The 22,308-nt window shown below is 46.9% G+C and overlaps 1 protein-coding gene across 1 annotated transcript in view; it reads right to left on the reverse strand.

Moving 5' to 3' along the window:
* The window catches only part of CASTOR2 (cytosolic arginine sensor for mTORC1 subunit 2), a 114,756-nt gene that overhangs the window by 35,536 nt on the left and 56,912 nt on the right, over positions 1 to 22,308 (reverse strand). The window contains exon 2 of the mRNA XM_084273004.1: positions 16,311 to 16,381. Coding sequence (XP_084129130.1) covers positions 16,311 to 16,381 — 71 coding nt within the window. The remainder of the gene's footprint in view (positions 1 to 16,310; positions 16,382 to 22,308) is intronic.

Consider the following 22,308-nt stretch of genomic DNA (forward strand, 5'->3'; position numbering starts at 1 on the left):
CATGACCTCTTCCTTAGGGTAAACAAATCTGGGCTGCTTCTGCACCAGACACAGTCAGAGATGACTGTCCACTCCCAGGACACTCAACTGACCCTGAAGATAAAAGACAGCAAGAAAAGCATAAACACTGGGCTGGTGCAGCACCATTTCTCCCATGGTTAGCACGGATGGCCCTTCAAACAGGTAAATGCAATCTCTTGACCTGCTGGACTCATGTTAACCATCAATCAACTACTTATTTATCATTTATTAACCTTTTATAACCTCCCTAAACATGTGTCCTGAATGAAAAGGGTGATCTTTCTTCTCAGTAGAGCTAGACATTATCTGCAGTTTCTCCAAAGGGACAATTTACTCCAGATCTCATGACAGCCTGGAATTTTGGGGCTATTACCTATGCTTGGGAAGCAAATGCTCATCGCTGGCCAGGGATCATGCCCCAAAGCACTTGTCAGGCCCCAGTGAGACAGTTCATCCTGCAATGTCACTGTGGATCAAGTAAACTACTAATGCACGGTCCAAGTCCCATGGAGGTTGAACACCCCTTTGGCACCTGGAGCTGGAAACAGGGGTTCCTTGCAGACACCTTCTCACAATCCATTGCTCCGGAGCCTGCTTTACACCACTCACTCAGCACAGCTACTGAGGATTTACCTCACACCTAAAAATGCTGATTAAAATGGTGCAATGTTGAGAGCTCTGAAGGTAGGAGGCTGCCAAACTGAGGTTCATGTCTACAAACATGATCCTGTGTACCACAAAGCCAACCTTTTTCTGCCATTTGCTTCATTTAGTCTCCAGCTTCCAGCAGCAGGAAGGATGCAGCTGCCTGCAGCCCCCGGCCACATTTACCACCCGAGCCAGACGGACCGCGACGCGGGAGCTTTGGGCACTCAGGATCTCGAAGCAATAGTCTGTAATGATGCAACTGAATGCCTGCGTCATGAAGGAGGCACAGGGGAGGTAAATGATCACAGGCAAACTGAGTTTTGGCATCAGTCTTTCTAATAACCCCAGGCACTTTTAGTAATAGGTAAAACAAAATGCTCAGGAGCAAAACCTGTGCAACTACAGCTTGGGCTGAGAAACTGCTACAGTCTCACCAGAGCTTCATCCTGTTTCAGAGCCAGCCCTTGCAGACCTGCTGCTGTATGGGCTGTGATTATAGTTGCCCTTTGGCACTGCCTAGAGCTGGTGTGGAACAAGACAGCCTTGGCTGTTGAGCAGGATGGGTACCTGCTGCCATGGGTGTCCTTGTGGGCAGTGGGAAGATACAGTGCTCTGGGTCTGCTGAGGTCTGCTCATCTGGAAATCTGGCACCCACCTGCCTGTTATTCTTCTCTTGCCTCCTTCTATCTTCCCACCAACAGCACTCGATGCTCATCTCCTGCTGCTGCCCTTGGTCAGACATCCAGCTTTACTCTTTTTTGCCCCCTCTGGTCCGGTGCCCTACCTCCCCACCCCACACCTTCCCTAGATGCTAGGTCCAACCCTACCACTGCTTGTCCTCACCTCCATCACTGCAGCTCTCACTCATAGATTTCCCCCTCCAATTCAGACTCTCTCTACCTTTACTCTACCTTTATTCATTGGTAACAGCAGGATGGAAACAGCTCCTGCACACCCCTGTGGGTCCCTGGTCCCCACTCCAGCACTGAGGCAGGAGGTACAAGGCTGGTTTTTCTCTTGCCTGACCCATGAGCTGGGGTTACAGCACGCTCTGCCAGCATGAGCCATGCTGTGGACTGCGACAAATTACAACAGACTTGATGTCACTTCTGATGCTTTGGCTGAGAAAGCCCAGGGTGCAGCAGAACCACACCTGGTGGTTATAGTCAGAAAGGCAAAGGTACCTTCTTGTGCAAAGACACCTCCCTGCCAAAGCAGGAGCGGCCTAGAGCTCTTCAAAGAAAAGGCTGAGAGAATCTTGCCCTATTTTATTCCACACTGCTCCCAAGAAAAGCTTATGTGGATGAAGACACTGAAGAAGTCGGATGCTCTTGCACAGTGAATCTCATGCCAGGTTTCCAAAGCTGGCAGAGCCCCGGGCGTTTCACTGGGAAGCCCTGGGCAGAGCAGACAGAAGGAAGGCTGCAGGATCAGCCCCACCTGTAACAAGTTCTAAACTTCTGCTGACACAGTTCATTATCTTACAAAACAAATTGCTCCAAGTGAACTGTGACATTAGTGTGTGTGATTCTCCGGTTGCTCAGGCTATTAATGTTTAAGATGTAATTAGAAGTAAGGGCAGAAAATAGCCTTTGCAGAGTATTTTTCAGACCATTAGTTGAAAGAATTTTCCACACAATTTCTCTCTGGCATTTCTGAGTACAAGGGCCTTCTCTTTATCAAGTGCTTCCCACCCCACTAAACGCTACGTGTTTTCGGCAGTCACACCAGGCAGCCACCCAACATGCATCAGCCACTCGGGCTCTTATTCCACCACTTCACCAAACCTGAGAAGATCAGGTCAGATTAGACTTCTATTGATGAGGAGCTGCCTTCCTGGAATCGAAATGGAAATGGATTCAGCCTCCATGGAAAAAGGCCAAATCGATCTGACTCTCGAATCCACGAGCCCTTCTTGGTAGCCAAACTAGATAAAGAAATTGAAGAAAGAAGCTGTCACAAAAACAACAAAAGATAATTGTGCACCTACACACTGTAGAAATTATATGTATTGTCACCATCCAGCAACAGACACTGTCCCCTTACTGAGGTTCAGCTCATTAAGCCAGCTCTTTTCCATCCCAGAAACTGTTGACACAAAGCACCTTTGCTTTCTGCTCACCTTGGGTACAAGTATGTTCTGTGCTTTATTTAAAACCTTTCTTGCTACCTAGAACCTTCTCCCTGCAACAGCTGCTTGGGGAAAAGTACTTGCCAAGCACACAAGAGCCTTACAGGTTTTTTAGCTTTGTACACCACATTACTATTATTATTTATGTGGCAGCAGAGGCTAGGAGACCTGGTCATGGACCACAGCCCAGCTGCCTTGAGCTCACTGGAGGGGAAAGAAAAAAAAAACACCCAGAAAAATTCAAGAGCATGAAAAGCAGCAGCTGAAAAGTGGCGTCTAATTCTTTTCCTTTTCCCAATTTTCCACCGAGTGCTTTTTAAGCATCATCTTTCCATCTTCAAACAAGCAAGCAGGCTGCACCCTATGTCCAGCTAATCAAAACCAACAACAAAAGCGTCCCCACCTAGCACAACCCATCAAAACCACGCCAAACTCCACCGCAGGAATCTCTATAGAATAGCCTCTTCTATTCACTCTAAGTTTCCTCCCAGAAGCTTCTGAACTGGTGAGCGTTTTAAAGGCAGCTGGGGAAGGACTGAGAACCAGTGACAAAGACCCTCTGAGATGCTGCATTGCCCGTGTGAGTTGCCCTGCCAGGAGCACTCAGGCACTAAGGAGCCCGGGTCCAAACCCAGCGGTCTGCATTGCCAGCAGACCATCACCACCCTGTGTCACACAGATGAATCCAACAACAAGGCTTTCACGTGAGTAAAACCTCTGCTGGTGCCCTCCTCCTTCCCACCTTAGAGCTGGGGTCCCCCCAACTGCCTTCCTTTACTCCAAAGCCACACACTTTACTGGATCTTTTGGATATTTAAGCCACATTTGTCACACGAGTGGCTCTCCAAGCCCCAGTGGAAGAACATGTGCCCTTAATATGCTTAAAATTAAGCAGGTGCATAGGTCTTAGAGGTGCAGCCACTGCTCCACAAAGGAGGGTGGTTTTCTTTGGGGTTGGTGAAGTGTACTCTGCAGTTCCCTTGAACTCCACATTTATGAGACACTGGTTGTACTTTTGAAAGCAAACTGGTTTCAGTTTGTGGTTTCCTTTCATCCAACTGGGAGGCAACCAGAGAAGCTGGCATGGATTGTCCTCGATTCTTGGACACACAGATACATTTCCTTGTAAAGGTACATACAAGCCACTAAAAGCAGGCACACTGTGGCATGCTGGGGTATCCATTTAGGTCAAGAATGTGTTTGTACAAATTCTAAAAATGAATTTGTCTGGGGGGAAAATGATCCCTTCTCTGTTTAGAGCATGAAGAGACATGGTAAACATCCATCAGTGCAGGCACTCCTCTGCTGCAAACAGAGAGAGCTTGTTCAAGAGGCTGATTTATTTTTTGTTCACTGGTTGATGTGCCAAAACAGACATCCACTAGAGGCTCATCCACATGATGACTCACAGAAATCCTCACCTCATATCTCCAATGGCTCAATTCTACCTCACCTCCCATCTCCAAAGGCTCAATTCTACTCAATTCTAACCCCCCTTTTTTTTTTCTTTTTTCTTTTTTAAACGTAACAAAACTCCCAATTCACCAAGCCTAAAGCCCAGTGTCAGTGAGGAGTCCACCTGTGAGGCAGCAGTACTCAGAGACCAGGACAGAGAGCTCCTGAGGATGCCCTCCTCAGACGGACTGCCCGTGGTTATGGATGTTCATGCCTGTGTGAGCTGCCTCTTTAATTCACCAAATAAAAGCCCCGGGTGGGTCCTGGACCGCCAAGCCCTGGCAGATGCTCTCATGAGATACAGTAAACCTTGAAAATCCAACATACTTTTCAGTTTTAAGCTAGAGTTTAAGGACAAGTTTCTGAAAAAAACAGCTAAAAATGCTTTCACTTAATCCCCTTCCACATCCCTGAATAAATATACACATGTACAAACACACACATGCATACACACAGCCATTATAGATAAAATTAAGGTTGCCAATTTATATATATATATATATTCACATAATTACACAAGTTCAGCTCAAGGTATTTCAGTAAATAAACATCTTACCCAAGCCCAATGAAGCAAAATAGAAAAACAACTGTGAAACAAATACCTTGCAGACACAGTTACTTCAGCAGGGCTCCAGAGACCACCGTTTACACAGAGCTTCCAATCTGCTCAGGGGTGTGCAAGATGCAAAGATAAAGGAATCAGGTTGCTGGGGAGTCTCCAAGGACACACCTGCCACAAGCCCGACCGCTGACACCTCTGGCCCTTGAGAAGTTGCCTCTCAAATCATATAAAACTTTTCAATTTCATGTATTCCAAAAGCATCTCCAACAATGAATTCAGACTGTGACTGCTGAGATATGGGTCATTCCAGCTTGAAAAATCCAATAAATGTGGAAGCAGGGAAGTTGAACAGGAGAGGGGTGGGTAAGTCGTGTAAAAGAAACGTGAGGATGTGTCGGTAGAACATGGCAGTGGAAACCCCAGGAAGAGCAAACCCAGAAGTAAAGGAGGAAATCTCACACTAACCAGTTATGTTATGCAGAAAGCTGGCAGAGGGACTATGGAAAAAAATAAATTTGAGGTTTTATGCTACTCTGAAGGAAGTTAACCACTGTAAATCAGACCTTACACCTAAACTAGGGTCCTGGAGTCAGAATGTAGCATTAAAAAAAATGGTGTGGTTCAAACAGATACGTGTCTTCAGGAAGGGGGGGGGGGTAGTAATATTGTGGTTCTGTTTGTTTTCGGGGGGTAAAATGTTCATGTTTTAGAATTGTATTCAAGACAAAACCTGTATTTCATGAGAAAATCAGCTGGGGGTTTTTTGATATTAAAAAAAAAAAGTACTGTATCCATAATACAGCTTTCAGAGATGGGATTTCAAGTGAAGGAATACTGTGAAACAGCTTATCAAAAGGCAGAATTTGTCTTACAAGCTTTCTCATTACTTCCCTAGGGAAATGGGCTGAAAGCAAAGATCCTCTGACAGACTTTTTAAGAAAAATAGCAATAAACAGCCAGTTCTCAATGAAGGTTCTTTGGCAGGACAATGCAACAGGGGCCCCTGGTGTGACCTGTGTTATTTTACATTTTCATTAAGGCTCTGTTCATCCCCTTCCCTAGGAGTCTTGGAGACACCATGGATAGTTCTTTGGGAAACATCAAGTCAAGGGATGTTCAAAGACCTTTACGAAGCACTGGGAAGAGAACTGTGAATAAGACAACAGGCATCATTACGCTGCGGTGCAAACAAACGGTATCTGAAACCTGGTGAAATTGTCTGAGAGCAGGTTTGAGAGGATCTGAAGCACAAACCCACACTGAGCACACACTGTGACATGTGCTGACAAGAGGATGGCATAGGGACTGAAAGAATGAAGAGGCTTCAAAAGGGGTTTAGACACCTTTGCAGTGGATTGGCATGCTGCTAGCTATTAAATAGGGTAACATGGATTCCACTTGCAATTTAGGAAGTCCTCAGTTGTTATTGACTGGTGGGGAACTGTGTGGGGAAGGAAGAATATAAACTTTCTTGCTCATCTTCCATCCTTGCAGCTCTTACACAGAGGACAACCCATGGGCATCACTCATGCAGCCACAAGCCAACGTGAGCTGACACCCCAGCTTTTTCAGACAGATCAGTGTCTCAACAGAACTGGGTAAGTCCAGATAAATGCAGACAATAAATTATCCCTGCTATACAATTGATGCAGTCATTGCTTTCATCACCAGGGTATCAGTCACCTAAAAGCACATGGATGTGAAGAATCCATACCAGAAACCTTCAAGAGACCCTCTGGTCAGTGGTACAGGATGGGCATCGAAAGTCAGCTGTAAACTCTTTAGCACACACCTAATTGAGGTTGTAAGACTTTTGAGTTGGTATCCAATATATCAGAACTGCATTTTTACATCATGGTAACATAAACAGGACCCTAAAGAAAGAGCTTAAGCTCTGCAATGATGAGGACTTGGGATGGCAACTGTCAGAACTGTGACTTCTGGAAAGGAATTGGGAGTATAACAATGGAAAAGAAAATAATTTATTTTCTTTCAGATTCAAGACTTCAAGGGAAGTCAAAGAATTAAAGGAGGAGACAGACTCCTGAACAACCACTTCCTGCGGTCAGAGGAGGGAATTCACAAATCATCAATTTGTACAGTCCAGTGCATAAAGCTTCCATAAGCACACATCATGAGTCAGGATCTAATTAACACAACCTAACGCTAACACCCTTTCCAAATTGAATACATGATTCGGAAGAACAGTTGACCTGTGTGTGTTTATTTCTGTACTAAGTGCATCAGCTATAAAAGCAACCTATGGGCAACCCCACAGAACAATAACCCCCCTGAGAAGCTGCAACCCTGAAGCACAGGTACATCGCTCGTGCTTTCCTGTGTCTCTCAAAGGCTCGGCAGCCTCAGCCATGGCAAGTCCCCTTGGCCCTGCTGCGCTGATCAAACATGTTTCTGGAGGGTGGTTACAGCTGAAAGCCAGATTTACTGATGACACAGTCCAAAGAGATGAGAAGCACTCTAACCACAGGGGCAGAAGAGCGGGCATGCCTTTAGCATGATGCACCCAGTATCACAAGATAGACATCTCTGCCAGGGGAAGCTGGAAATGCAACTCGCTCGACTTTCTCATGTGTAAGCTGCATACAAAATATTAGTGCCATAGTCAAATAAAACATTGTACCATTTCAGGCACACTGCCTAATTAGAGGCCATTGTTATCTGAGAACACTGTTTTTGCAGCTGTCAGGAAATTAAATAACCCAAGGGTATCTTGGAATTAAATGAAGCTGTACAAACACATAGCCCAGCGCTGAAATCCGGACTCTGACAAGTAGCTCCTCTGCTTTCCAAGGGACTAAACATCAAACTAGGGCAGGCAGCTATCCTCTGCTGTGGAGCCACAGGATAACACGACACCGGTCCTCTGCGAGGGGCTGATGGGGTCCTTCAGAGACTGGCAATGTGCAAATACACATGTATGCACAGGCACTGCCTTCTCACCACTTAAACTATCAGCACCTCAGGAGGGAAGACCTTCAGCACGAGTGTCCACTCAGAGCAATCCAGGACTGATAAAAGAAAATGCCTACACCCTCCCCCCAGCTTTTGTCTACTTCCCAGTCAATTATTTCTCCTCTTGCAATCCCTGCACCTTTAAACTTTGATGGGAATCCAGAAACTAAGCTGGTTATACTTTTCCAGTGACTTTTTAAAAATTAAACGAGTGCGTTTCCACCGCAACTGGCACAGGCACGTGAAACAAACACCAACCTTTAGAAACTCAGTTTATGGTGGTCTCCTTCCTTTGCCTCTGCCTTGTGATACTGCCATGAGAAACAAAAAGCCCAGACTAACAGCAACAGGCTGAGTCTAAGAGCAAGGAGGTGAGCTCTTGCCAGGCCAGACACTGATTTAGCAAGAAATGGCATTGCACAAGAGTCAAGGCGTGATGTAGAACTTGTGATGCGACTGCACACCCCGCACCTGGCTGCGAGCACAGGGGAGCGATCCTGGGTGGGTTTACAGCAGCATCTCAGAGCAGACACGTCTCTGGGACACAGAGGTAAAGTCAGACTGAAGTGCAGACAAGCAGTCGGCTACCTGGGCTCACAGCAAAGGCAAAAACACTCGTCACACAAAGCACGTATGTGACCTGAGAGAAGTTGCTGGGTTTTCTTTCTATCTGTTTCCTCATATGTGGGAGAAAAAAAGAAATCCTTCTTACCTCACAAGGATGTTGTAAGACAGGAAGCATGAACACACTCTGCAAACAAAGCATCAGGATGATGTTTGGCTAAAAATGTGGAACACTGTAAGATCCAGAAATAATCACTGTGCCCACTCTCACTGCAGAAGCAGGTTAGGAAGACAGATGCAGGTTAGGCTCCAGCCTGCTCTCAGGAAATCAGGCTGCTCTCTTCCTTCCCCTTCACGGGACAACACGCCACTAATAATGAGCAAACCTGGAAAACCAACCCCAGATCCAAGCTCCACAGGCTGGTGTTTGCTTGGGAGAAGGAAGAAGGGTGCTGAAACTGGCTTTTTTCTTTAGTGCTAAGCCAAGAGAACTAAATGTTTGACTCAAGATGTGTTTAGAGCACAGATGGGGGTGTATCCATCCTTCTGCACTGACTTTGATGCCCTCCCTGTGCCATGACCAAGAGCCAGGTCCTTTCCAACCTGCTGAGTGTGACTTTTTGCTCCCCAGGACCAGCCCCTCCTTACCTCAGCTTCACAAGCCTGAAAGAAGGGAGAATTTTGTCTCTGGTAATCAGGGAACAGGAACTGCAGAAATCAGCAGATTTCCCACTTCCTGACAAAACTTTCCCTGTGTTTCAAAAACTCTTGGCACAGACTTTGCTCACAGAGTCTGTGAGCCAGGGGGGTGGGGAGGACCCAGCCCAGCCGAGCAGGCAAAGGCAATGCTGATGGCTCAGGTTACTGGTGGCAATGGGACATGGACAGTGTGTTTCACTGAAAAAGGGGAAAAAACAGAAATAAAAGAAGATTTAAAAAAAGAAACCAATGCAGTTGGACTTGTGTTTCCAATTCTTTCTGCATTTTTCAAACAAGGAAGCCTTGTTTTATCACTTCTTTCTCCAAAAAATCACAGAGCAGACAGTATTTCACAGCACAGCAAACAATTACATTTCCAACAAATTGGAATATGGAGCCACTGAATTCCTAACTGGTGTATGACTGTAACCTTGAGGTTGTGAGACTTAAGCCTGTGCGAGATTAAATACTAAGATAGGAGATTTAAAAAAGATTACACAACTTTTTTCATAAAAGGGTATTTTTTCCACCATAATCTCCAATCTGTTCTGCTGCAGAGATGATTTATTCAGTAGGTCTGCAAGTCCCACTGTAAAAGTGGATCCCATGGGACAGAGGCTATCCCAATTACTATTTGTCACTGCCACTGCCTGTTACATTATCAAAGCATTTCCACATGTTTACTAATTAATCTTTATAAGGCCTGTTATGAGGTGATTTAATAGGATTATTCCTGTTTTTCAGATGAGGAAACTAAGAGACCATGAGAGAGTTGTCCAAGGTCAATCAGAAAAGCCTGCAGCAGACCTGGGAACTTCATCACGCCACTATGACTCCTTGTGACTGCAGCATCAAACCTGGCCACCAGAGAAAGGCTCCTTTGCCTGACAGACAGCCCTCCCAGGAGGCCAAAAAGACTTTCCTGGACTGTCTGGTCAAAGCCTGAAGATGATGCTTGATCAGCGTGTCTGGTGACAAACTTGAGAAGAGCATGGCTTGAACCCTGAAGTGGGTGCCCAACCAGCAACATTTGGGAACTGAGGGTTGAATGCTTTCAGCCTTGGGAAAAGGGGCTCATTTCTCCGCTCTATCCCTGATCCCACAGCTTTTCCTGTGCTTCAGCTCTCGACTTGTGTCCAGGGGTAACAGCACTTCATCACTCACAGGGTACCCCGTACAAAAATTCACTTTAAAAAGCAAAGTAAGATCACAAATCACAGTCCTGCCAGCACTTGCAATATAGGAAGGCTTCCTAAAGTCTTACAGAGTATATCCAGCTTTGTCCTTCCCGCACTACAGAGCACACTGCTTGCCACCCTGGCAGACAGGCAAACAACAAAAGCCACCAACTCTCCCTCAGTCCTGTCTGAAAAAACCAAAACCCAACCCAACCCCACCGGTGGAACAGCACAGCAGGCAGATGGTCAAATGCTGACTACTGGAACAAACAACAGGACTGCTACTTCTCTGCTGAGCTGCATCTTGCTTTCAGAGACCAACTTCAAATTTCAGTGAATCATTCCATGGTTTCAGCCAGAAAAGCTTTTTTAGGTCTTGCATTTATGAGAGAGGGTTGATAAGAGCCAACCGTGGTATCTATCTGCTCGTCTATCTCAGGCTTTGGAAAGTACTAGGAAGCAGCCAAGATGTAATAAATTTAAAGGAGGAAATCGTGGCCAGTCGAGTGGTTCAGGAAGAGATGTCTGGGCTTTCTCACCACGGGCTGTGAAACAAAAATAGCTATCAACACACGCCCATCTGCAGGAGGAAACAGTGAAAAATATGGATTAATCATGCAGAGTTTCTTTAAATAGGAGCAAGCCAAGAAACTGGACCCAAAGACACGATTTACAGGGCAGGTTACAACCACAAGCGCTATCAAGGTGCGCGAACCCACTCGCACGGGAGCTCTAAGGAGAAGCCCAAGTGCTCCTTTCCCCTGGCAACGCAGAGCAGACCTTGGAATAAACTTCTCACCCTTCCCTTCCCCCAAAAGCTTTAACCACCAAACCCTACCCCGTCTCAGGAGGGGGTGGAAATCCGGCACAACCACAGCCTCCCAGCACGCTTATCGATCGATAGCAGCGTTCTATCCATCACAGGAAAAAGCCTTCCCAACCAAGCACGTACTTCTGATCAGCCAGCAGCCAAACCCCCACCTTCTTAATGTCTATTTAACTCATTAATACCCCGTTACTTAAAAAACCTGAAAGCCACAGAGGGGGTGTTGTCTGCCCAATACAGAGATCCAAGAGAAAGCGCCTGTGCACGTGTTTAACAGAGAAAAACATCTTCTGCCTAGCAACCAGCAGGCTCTCCCGGCGGTCCAGGGGAAGGAATTCAGCGCTATAAATGTCAGCAAGCAAATTAAGCCCCCGTGCCTGATACACAATGGCCTAGGCACTGGGTGATAAAAAAAATAAAGGACAAACAGAGAAGAAATATCTAAAAAAACCCAGAAGCATCTATTAGTTTGCTTCCCTCCACATCTTTAAATAAAGTTAGGGATTGCTCCCAGCTAGACGGGTTCTGTGCTTGCACTTATTTATAAGCTGATTTCTTGCCTGTTTTATATACAGGATGAGAGAGAGGACACTAAAAGCAATTTACTGGTTTGATGTTATTGGAAAAGGGACTCGGTGTGGTACTAAAGCGAGCGATGGTCCCGAAGCCAAGGTCAGATAGGGAACAGGTTGTCTGAGGATGATGGTTATCGAAACAAAGCACTGCCAGCAGGAAGGCTTATTTTCTTTATATCCTTTCTTTTTATTAGAATGAGGTCAACATTTTATGAATTCTGACAAAATCTCTCTGCCACTCCAGCGTTTTGAGATTTTTCAAATAGTTCCATTATTCTTAATGCACTGGGCAATTTATTGTGAGGTATGAGCTGAGACTGGGAGCATCTCATGCTGGAATCTCTAAATGCATGGATTCCTGGCCTTAGGGAAGTGACCAGCCCTATCAGGCAGCCAAAGAAGGCTGAAGGGGGGACCTTCACCTCCATCTTGCAGATGAACCTCTGTGTGGGGGGGATGGAGAGTCTTGCTCTATGTTCACACAGTGGATCTTCCCGCTGCTGCTTTGGTACTGAGATCAGATTGCCCTTCCTCTCTGGTTCCACACCTGAGGTCTGCTGACTGCGGTGACCCATGTGAAATGGGCTGCCCAGGTCTTGGAGACACAAGTCCAGAATAGATGGTGATGTGTTTCCCTCCCTCACCAAAAATTGGAATAAGCATTTTTCCAGCTTGGAAATCACAAGGATTCACTCCTCCCTTGACCCCAGCATTTGATTTCTTTCTCCCTTCTCCAACACCTTTTAGGTTCACTGGCTACAAAGGATGCGCATGAGGGACACCAACCATGTGCCAGGGCTGGGGTGGCAGCAATCTCACCTTGAAGCTGGCAGCAACTTGGGGCATCACAATCTTCCATTTCAAGACATATTTGCCCAAGTGACAGGCTGCAACATACCCTGCTTATGCAGATGTTCATGGAGTAGCTCAAGAGCTGCCAGGGGCAGAGGATGCCAGTCTGGAAAGGCAACAGTCATGGGGCTGTCCCCTCAATGGAGAAAGAAGCTTTCAAACTGCATCCACTGACTTGTAAGAGGTCTCAAATGGTGAGACTCATATTTCCATGATAAGTAAGGCAGAATCTCATAAGGTAGAACTTGTTGCCTTCTAGTTGCAAAGAGACTATCTTCCCACAGAACTGGTAGCACAGAGGAGCTCCTTTTCCCTTAGCTTATCACTGGGTCCCAGTGGTGGTGATTCTAGGTAGGTCCTTATCAAAGAGTCCAGCTTTGTTTCAAGCAGATGGAAGAAATACTGAAATAAAGAAATGCCTGAGGGTAAACCACAGCCATCTCTCACCTCCATGCCATCTGGCCAGCTTCTATGGATGACACTGAATGGACTCTTCCTTCATGAGGCTTGTAGAGAATAAAGGTGATAGAGAACATTCGTTCTTCATTTGACATGGTGCTGTAAAATGGGAGGCTAGATGGGTGACATTTCATTGAAAGTTGCCCAAGCAGAGCTGTCACTCAACCTAGTAGTGGACTTCCAAGAGAAAAAAGGATGACCAGGATTGCAGATAAACCAACTGGTGAAACCAGCAACAGGAAAGGAACCATCAGATCACCAAATTCCCCTTTACCTCCAATAAAAGGCTCTCTGGATATAATGTATGTGATGTGACAGTGGCTGGGAGTGCCTCTGGAGGAACGCTGCTACCCCTAAACCCCATTATTTCAGTCAGACAGCATCTGCAGGACACGATGGCAATGACAGCAGCTGCTTCCCGGCGCGCACGTGCATTGTTTCTGAGGGTATGGCTATCTCCAGGTGTGCTGGCACCTGCTCTCCTTCCAGTGTGTGAAAGCTAAAACCTCTGATGAACAGAGACTCCTGCGACCAGCACGACCAGAGGCCAAAGCTCTGCCGGTGCTGCCCAGGGATGGAGGGAGCCTGTCTTTGCTGCCCTCTGAAAAAGGGACAGATGACCCAGAGAGCACAGGAGCTCTGGTCTCTCTGCACCATGCACAGGCAGCTCCTGCTTTCAGCCAAACCTTGGGAACTCAAATAAATACTCCTGCACTTCCAGGAGCAGCAGCCACTCGACTTCTCTGCCACATGCTGGCTGCAGAGCAGGTGACAATTGCAAAGGGTTTCCATGGCTGTCCCAGCTGTCTGGTGGCCGAGACACTTGTCTTCATGCAGGAGGGCCCACGGCCAAGCTCCTTTTGCTAACACAGCTCTGTAGCAGCCAGGAAAAGAGCTTTCTGTGCGCCGCCCCCCTGTGTTATTTGCTGAATAAAATTCTTCCTCATTAACAGCCCAAAGCCCAAGAAACAGCCTGGAACAAGCGAGGTTCTGTGCAGATACAACCCCCACCTCACCACCGGGGAGTTACAGCGGAGCTTTAGGCCGCAGCCAGACCCTTCCAGCCTGGTAAGTGCTTAAGCAGGGCACAGCTTTGTGCTGCACATGTTTGCTGGGGAGAGGAAAGAAGGACTTCTTTACCAGCCTGACCCACTCTGTACCTCGTGGGGCAACAAGCCTGAGGATTATTTTTTGAGAAAACACTTCAGAAGGATGACTGCACGCCCATGTGTTTGAAGTGTTAACCTCAAGGACAGCCAGAAGTGCCAGTATCTCTCCAGCCTACTCTCTTCCCTTCAGTGCTGTTTGTGATGGGCAGGAGAAGGTGCCTGGCTAACCCAAGAGATGCCAACTGACCACACAAACTCCTCCTTGCTGCTGCAGCACAAAACCAAGCTCCTAATTATCCAAACAGAAAAGCCTGCCCTCCTGACACTCGCATCGCATTGGTTAGCACCGAACAATGAAAGTCACCTGGAGAGGGAAAAACAGTCACAACCTGCTGCTGGACCTGCTGCCTAAAGGGCTCACCAAAGGTGAAAGTTTACCTGGCAGTTCTTAAGCTGAACCTGGCACTTTGCTAATCAGGTCAAGAAGCAGCTAATGCCCTTGAGGAAGGCATGATCCCTGCTGTTTTACAGAAACAGGGGATGCTGCGATTCTTAGAGATTCTCCTCCTGAGATTCCTCCTCCTGAGACATTTATGGCCAGACTGAAGGGAAGCAAGGAGTGAAGCCGTCCTTTCCCCTCATGAAACCCATGAAGTTCCACAAGGCCAAGGGCAAGGTCCTGCACATGGGTTGAGGCTGGGTGGAGAATGGATGGAGAGCAGCCCTAAGGAGAAGGGCTTCAGGGGTTGAGAAGCTCAACATGACCCAGCAATGTGTGCTGGCAGCATGGAAAGCAAACCATGTCCTGGGCTGCATCCCCAGCAGGTCTGATGGGAGGGTTCTGCCCCTCTGCTCTGCTGTGGAGAGACCTCCCCCCTGCAGTGCTGCATCCAGCTCAGGGGTCCCCAGGACAAGGAGGACACAGTGACTGAAGTGAGAACACAGTGATTGAACTCTGCCAGCTGGGCAGAGAAACAAGTACCATGGCATACGCTCCCTGAAAAAAATGCAACGTTCTGGCAGCAGAATCATAGGTCACCTCCTCAGGATCTAAAGCAGAGCACATGACATATGCTGTCAATCACGCCCCACACCTCCCACATCACAAACAGCAATAGCTGTAAAGATCCAGTCACCTATTCTCAGCCTGGGAGGTGGATGTATGGAAATGTTTAGCCACTACTGCAGTGTTCTGAAACATAACAGTTTTATCTACTCTGTGTTTACGTGCACTCCGAAGCAGAAAGGGCATAATTCAGCAGTGACGATGATCAAACTTTGACTCTGTAGATAAAGAGGGTATGGTTTCCAGTCTCTTCCTTAGAATGTGGGTATTACAAACCCAATGAATATTACAGTGTCATGATCAGCTACTCGACAGTTAATTCCTGTTCAGGAATTAAATCCTTTTGGTTTGTATTTTAATGAATTTTCTCCAAACCAATTAAATATGTAGACTTTTAATTCTAACCCCAGAAAGCGGCGATTGAACAAAAGTAATAATAGCTGCAGAATACTTCCTCATTCCACCGCCTCAGTAACGCTGCTACAAACAAAACCTCCCCACATGATAAATGTTATTACAAACTATTTCCATCCACAAGGCCAAACCATTCTCTCCATCAGCACTCGCCCAACGCCAAGCATCTGCAGCTCCCAAGCACACGCCAACCACCTTGGCTGACACCCGGCCAGCTCCACCTCTGACACGGGCAGAGACCTTCAGCCACCACTGAAGGGAGAGCACTGGGGGTAGGAAAGGGGGATGGATAGCTCACAGCGTTCAGTGGTGAGCCAAAGGGGCTGATTCGCAGCTCCCCAGCAGTGTGACGGTTGTGAGGAAGGTACAAGCTGCTCATCTTCAAGAGCTGCTTTTAAAGAGAGAAGCTGGGTGCCCAAGCTAGAGAGGCAAGCTGTGGTGTGCTCATGGAGGGTTGGCCACAAGGGCCAGCTCACGTTAACACGACGCTCCGCAGGCAGCTTCGCTGTTTCAAATCTGTTTAAGTTGCTCTTTAAGACTTGTGTGTGCTCTTCTCCCAGCATTAATGTACATTCATCTCCACGTGTGAGCGCCTGGCGCAGCACAGCGGCACAGGCAGTGTGCTTACGTGATCAAAGCACCTTTCAGAGCCGCGCTTCCAGCCCTGACACACAGAGCTGTTTTACAAACGCCTTGGTTTATCATCGCAGCAAGAGGTGACATGTTTCCCTCCTCCACCCCCAGGCTGGGTGGCGAAGTGGCACACGCCGACACTTACCTAGGAAGCCCTCTTCATCCACAATGATGGTGTAGTCCTCTGGGGTTTCTGTGAGGCTGAAGAACTTGCACCTGCCAAAGGTAAACAGTAGGAGAGCACAATTAGCTGCAGGACTCACCAGAGCCTGATCTTCCACCAAAACCAGAGGTCCTTTCCCCCCCAAGCTGTGCAGGAGAAAAGGGTGAGGGTCTGGTGTGTAAGGAGGGGCCCAAGGCATTAACAGACCTGCATTTATGGCTGGCTTAGCCACTCGCACTGCGTGACCCACATTCCCTGCTGCCTGTGCGCTGCGGGGCTGGTAAAACACTTATTATTTTTATGACTTAGTTCTTAGTTACTTTTCTTAATTACCATATCCCTTAATGCTTCCTGTCACAGCCCAGGACCTGCTGTATTGCACCAACACAAAGGGCTTCGCTCATCACTGGCCACCCCAACACCCTCCGAAACCAGCCCCAGGCTTCACACATGCATCCATCTTCCCTGCAGACCCACCAAAGTTTCTTGCCTTGCCAAGGTTTGACATCTTATCTCTCAGCCAAGCTCCAGTATCTCTTCTTACCACTGCAGAGGCTTTTCCCCACCAGCAGACAGCATCCCAATTTCCTTCACTGGTCCTTGCCCCTTCCCTCAGTAGATGCCTCCCTTCCCTGTGGAGCTCCGGGTGAAGAGAGAAGTGGTGGGGGACCTCAAGCAGAGGAACGCAAGGTCGAGCTCCCCCCCACCCCCCACCTCCTATTGTCTCTGTTCTGCTTCGTGCTCATCTTTTGACACCGCAGGCCATGTGTGGCTCAGCCTCTCCATCTCATTCAGTGCTGAGCACAATGTCACCTCTACCACGAGATACAAAATGAATGTGACATGGGATTCTTCCACTGTAGACACACAAACAGAAAAGCTTCAGCCTTAAGGTTTAACACCACTTACAGCAGAAAAGGACTTTCCCCTGACACACCAACATATGCACAGCAACATCTACTTAAAAAAAAACCCTAAAACTTTCTCCAGCTTCTATCCAGTCGGTCCCCAGCAACGGCAGGAAGGTCTGCAAAACTTTTTGCAAGCTCGTGTTCACCTTCAGCAGAGCATGTGTGTGTGGAGCACCCACACAGTGCTGGCTGGCTCCTCTGAGCCATGTAGGACTTGTGGCCCCTCCAGAAGCAACCCACAGCACATGGACTGTGTTTGCCACCCAAGCTACAGGAGAAATGTTTCCCTCCAGGAAGCTGAATCAGGTACAACAGGAAGATCCCATGTCCATAAGGACCAAAGAGCAGGCTTTCAGAGGAAACCTACAGAAAACATTTTAAATGTTGGAACAAGAAAGAATGCTCTCAAGGCCCCTGGTATTCACAGGGTAATTCCTGCATGAAGTGCAGTTCAGCCGGACTCAGCAACCAGGGACTACCAGGGCTTCTCAGCACCTCTGAGCATCTGTCCCGAAGTCTTCAGGACTTCTGAAAGCCAGGAACCCCACGCTGGTGGCTCCAGACATCAAAAAATGGCAGCATTCACTTGACTAGAGAATCGGACGAGAAGCTGGCTTGAGCCTTCTTTTGACTGGCTGAAAAGAACAAAGATTGCAGCTCTGCCTTCCAAAAACAACAGGGAGAAAAATGAGATGACTGGTACCCTCCCCCTCACTGGAAGAAACACCACGCAGCCCTGTTAGGGATCTGCCATGGCACCAGCAGGCCTTGTGCAAACAGTGAGCACCACCCAACCTGCCTTTAGAGAGCTGCCCGTCCCCCCGGCAGCATCCGTCACGACAATCGAGCATGACACTCTCCCTCCTAGCACAGACCTATCACTATAAAACACAGAAGTGGCCCCACCACAACAGAAACCACAACTTAATTATTTTGTGTCATTGGTAATAGCTGCTGTGACAGCCACATTTACTAACTCAACTCTCTCCAGGAATACTGCCAAGAGACCCAGAGAACAGTGGAAGCCCGCATCCCACATTATTTCTGCTCTCACTTCTTAACTGCTCAGTGCTCAGGGATGCAGCACAATGGGTGAGCCAAGCTGGGTAAAAAGGACTTCTGGGATGCTTCTCCAGGTGGCTCCCAGGAGGCCTAAGGATTTATTACTCAGTGGATGAATTCCCTGGAGAAGTCACTGAAATAAAATTCTTTGCTACTACTGCGCCACGAGCCACAAGCATGCTGACTGGGGGAAAGCTAGTGGCCTTAGAGGAGGAAACACCAATATTGAAACAAAACAAAACAAAAAAGTGTTCTTCCTGATCTGCATGGCTTTTATGAAGGAATTCATAAAATTCCTTCATAAAATGGACAGTAATGCACATCTGTGTGCACACACTGACCTAGCAGATAAAGTACGATGGCCACAGATGCCATTTTCTTAGCACCCATCTGAAAGCGATGATATTTAAGGGATACATACAGATGAAATCCCCCAACTGCTGGCTCAGAACACGTGTCAAGCCCTCACATCTTCATTCACCAGCTCCAAGCCCAATCCCCACTTCACTGCCATTCTGCTCAGCATCCATCCGAAATGAAAAGCAAAGTCTTTGTGCCAGTAGGAGAAGGGCAGACCAGTGGTTCCTGTGTTATACACTCACTGTGTTCAAGCCAGTGATGAGTTTTTTTTCCCAGGGAAAAACTAAACCCCAAAGATCAGAATTGCAAACATTGCATGATAAAGGATGACATGGAAAATCTTCTTATCATCTCATGAAGGCCTCACCCTCCAACCCATGCCTCAGCACAGATTTGTAAAGATTGACTTCCACTTCCAAAACTGTGTCTTGACTCATCAGTGACAGGAAGAACTCAGTGTCATATTTCTCTCCTGCACTATACTACACGTGCCTCTTCCATTCATGTTATTCCAATCCTTTCTCTTTGCTCGTACCCCAGCTCTCGGTAAACAGATGCCAACAGCATCTTCTGTTATCACCAGAGCCAAGAAGGGGAAAGAACTGCCCTTTAACCATGAGCAAGCAGTACTTCTCAAAGTACCTGTGGAAAGCACACATGTAAGAAGACAGTATTTTTAGTTTCCTAATAGCCAAACCTCGGATGGATTCTTCTGGATTCCTGCCTTCTTCGTGCTTCAGCACGTTTCCACTTCAGCACTGTTGCTGACTTCGACTGCCTGACAACATATGTCTTTTTCTGGCAAGGCAGCAAATGTAGACCAATCTATTATTAGATTAGATCTTCCAAACTGCAAAGCTTACACTGTGTATGGAAGTAATGCCCCAGCTCGCACAGAGCAGGGAAGTGTGTGTAGGATGCAGCGACAGCATCACTTCAGTTTGCAAACAGCACGAGCCTCTCCTTGGGAGAAGAAAGCAGGCAGGGAAGTGTACTGGTTAGTCTCCCTTGCAGGTCTGCACCACAAGTGTCTACCTCAAGACATCTGGTCCACAGACCTGCCCAGATCACAAGGGCTGTAATTCTGGAATGGATGTGGTTTCCACCAGTCCTGGGTCGGACGAAAGCACGTGTGGGGACACTGCCATGGGTCATCCCAAAGGTAGCACAGACCACGCTCTTCTCAAGGAGCCACAAGCCCCATCTTGGCATGTGTAAGGAAAGGATGTAGTTACCGGGTGCCTAGGCAGGGTAACGTGTTGCAAAGCTGTTTGTTCTGTGGAAAAGATCCTTCCAGGAGCAGGTGGGCAAAAAGATCCTTCCAGGAGCAAGTGGGCGGCTGCAGACACCCCCCCCCCCCCCATGTCAGAAACCACAGCCAAATGGCATTAGAAAGCAACATAATGCCTAAAGCATTCACATGCAAAGTCTGGAGGTAACCCAAAAGTTTGCAAAGCAGCAGTGGAGCTGAATGCGAATTAAGAAGCAGCAGCAGAAAGTTGATCTGAGTGAATATGAAAAACATAATTTGTTGGGTTTTATCCCAGGCTGTCTCCTAGATGAGAAGGGATTTGTATGCTTCACTCTGTACATTATCATGATAATATATATTCTTAGTACAGAAAGACAGTCTCATGCTAATCATCTAATTCTTGGTGATCTCAACTTCTTTGCAGTTTTATAAATAATGACAAGAGGTGGATTCTAGTACGACATATTGTGAAATGTATTTAGGAAAAGCAGTAAAGAACACTTGGGCTGTTAATGCGTTTTGACATATTTGTGTAACATGTTAAGTACTTTACACCATCTAATTACAAGACTATACAGTCAAATGCCACTGAAAATAGCAAACAGTGAAATGGTTGGTGTTTTCTAAACAGCATATTTGTTTGTTAGCCAAAACACTTTGCCATCTTCTTGGCGAGACTGACGGAGCACAGCTTAGCTGAACTCCAAAGACAAAAAGAAGCCCCCTGCAATAGGGGTCCGTTGACTTTCCACTCAATACTCAGATCAGAAAGCAGTTCTTACAGTAGCTTAATGCTGCAGCCTGATACCAGAAGGCTGCTACTCTGTTAAAAGGAACATTTTGATTCCTATGAGCTGTTTAAACAAGCTCCACGCCGCTGTCCCTACCAAGGGAAATGCTAGAGATCCCAGAATCACAGAACTGTAGGGGTTGGAAGGGACCTCCAGAGCTCATCGGGTCCAACCCCCTGCCAAAGCAGGGTCCCTGGGACAGGTCACACAGGTCGGTGTCCAGAAGGGTCTAGAATATCTCCAGAGATGGAAACTCCACACCCCCCATGGGCAGCCTGCCCCAGGGCTCTGAAGATGTCACAGCACTGTTAGAGATGGCCCAAGGACTGGCAACATTCTTTCCAGCCATTAGTCCTGCTCAGATCTGGGATGGAGACATTAGCAAACACAATCAGGGGCCGCCTAAAGAGTCACTGTGACAGCAGTTCATTACAGAAAGTTAATCATTTTCAAAACCAGCACAAAACAAACCTATCAGACTTGTGGCCAAGGAAAGCAAGCATTTGTGAAGAGACATAAATTCAGGGAAATCCCACAGCCTGTGCTGTGCCAAAACTTCCAACATAATGACCATGATGGGCTCGCCTCACCCCTAACAACAACAGACAAGGCTTAAGCTACAGATTACACTGTGTGAAGCTAAGAGGGAGAACCTTCAGTCAGCCCCTCTCTCCTTGCTGCTTTCCCATAGCCAGGGAAGTTATCTAAGCCCTTATCCAGGCTTCAGACAATTGAGAGCAGAGTAACAGAAAAACAATCAACAACTGGAAGGAACAGAAATCAAGACAAAGCCCAAAAAGGATGATCTGCAATACAGACAATTAAACAAATGAATACATGTGATGGGCTGGAGAAGATACTGATCTTAAGTACAGCTTACTGATAAAGCCAGGACACATGGCAAAAATAAACAAGGATTAGTAAAATAAACAAACAAATAAATAATGTCAGCTGGGTGTTTCCCATATTGGCCTTTGTTAAACCAGTATCAAACTGTGGTTCAGGTCTTCATCAGAACAGTTCCGTGTGGTGTGGACCATAAGAGCCCCTCCACAAATCAAGTCACTACTGTGAATGAAATATTAGCAGTAGCTGGAAACACCACCAACTAGTGATTCTGATAGGATTTCTGTTTTTCTGGAGTTAGACTTGGCTGGGCCAGACTTCCCAGGCTGCAGAATGAACAAAGCTGTGATACTCAACAGTTACCCTGCAACATAACCACAGGAGGGTATTTTTTTCTTCAGTTCTGTAAACAGACACCTGGGAGTTTGCTTCATAGGACTAGCAGAGACCTGGTCATGATGCTGCCACTAGTCAAAGCACAGTGTTTGCAGTATAGCTTTCTAAAACCATTGCTTGGGATGCTAAAATGGATCTTTCCTTCATTTGTCATGACAGCATTTGCTTTAATACTGAATAAATCATGAATACTACTTTATTACTATTTAATACTAAATAAATAATCCTAAAAAAACCCAGTTACAAAGCAGCATGCAACTTGGCTGCTTTATCCCCCACCCCCCACCCCCGCCTTCAGCAGACTTCCACAATCATATTCAGGAAGATTCCTGTAAGAAAATCTGTTTTATCTCAACTTATGT

Source organism: Gallinula chloropus (genome assembly GCF_964237585.1).
Source record: "Gallinula chloropus genome assembly, chromosome: 19".
NCBI classification, from domain to species: Eukaryota; Metazoa; Chordata; class Aves; order Gruiformes; family Rallidae; genus Gallinula; species Gallinula chloropus.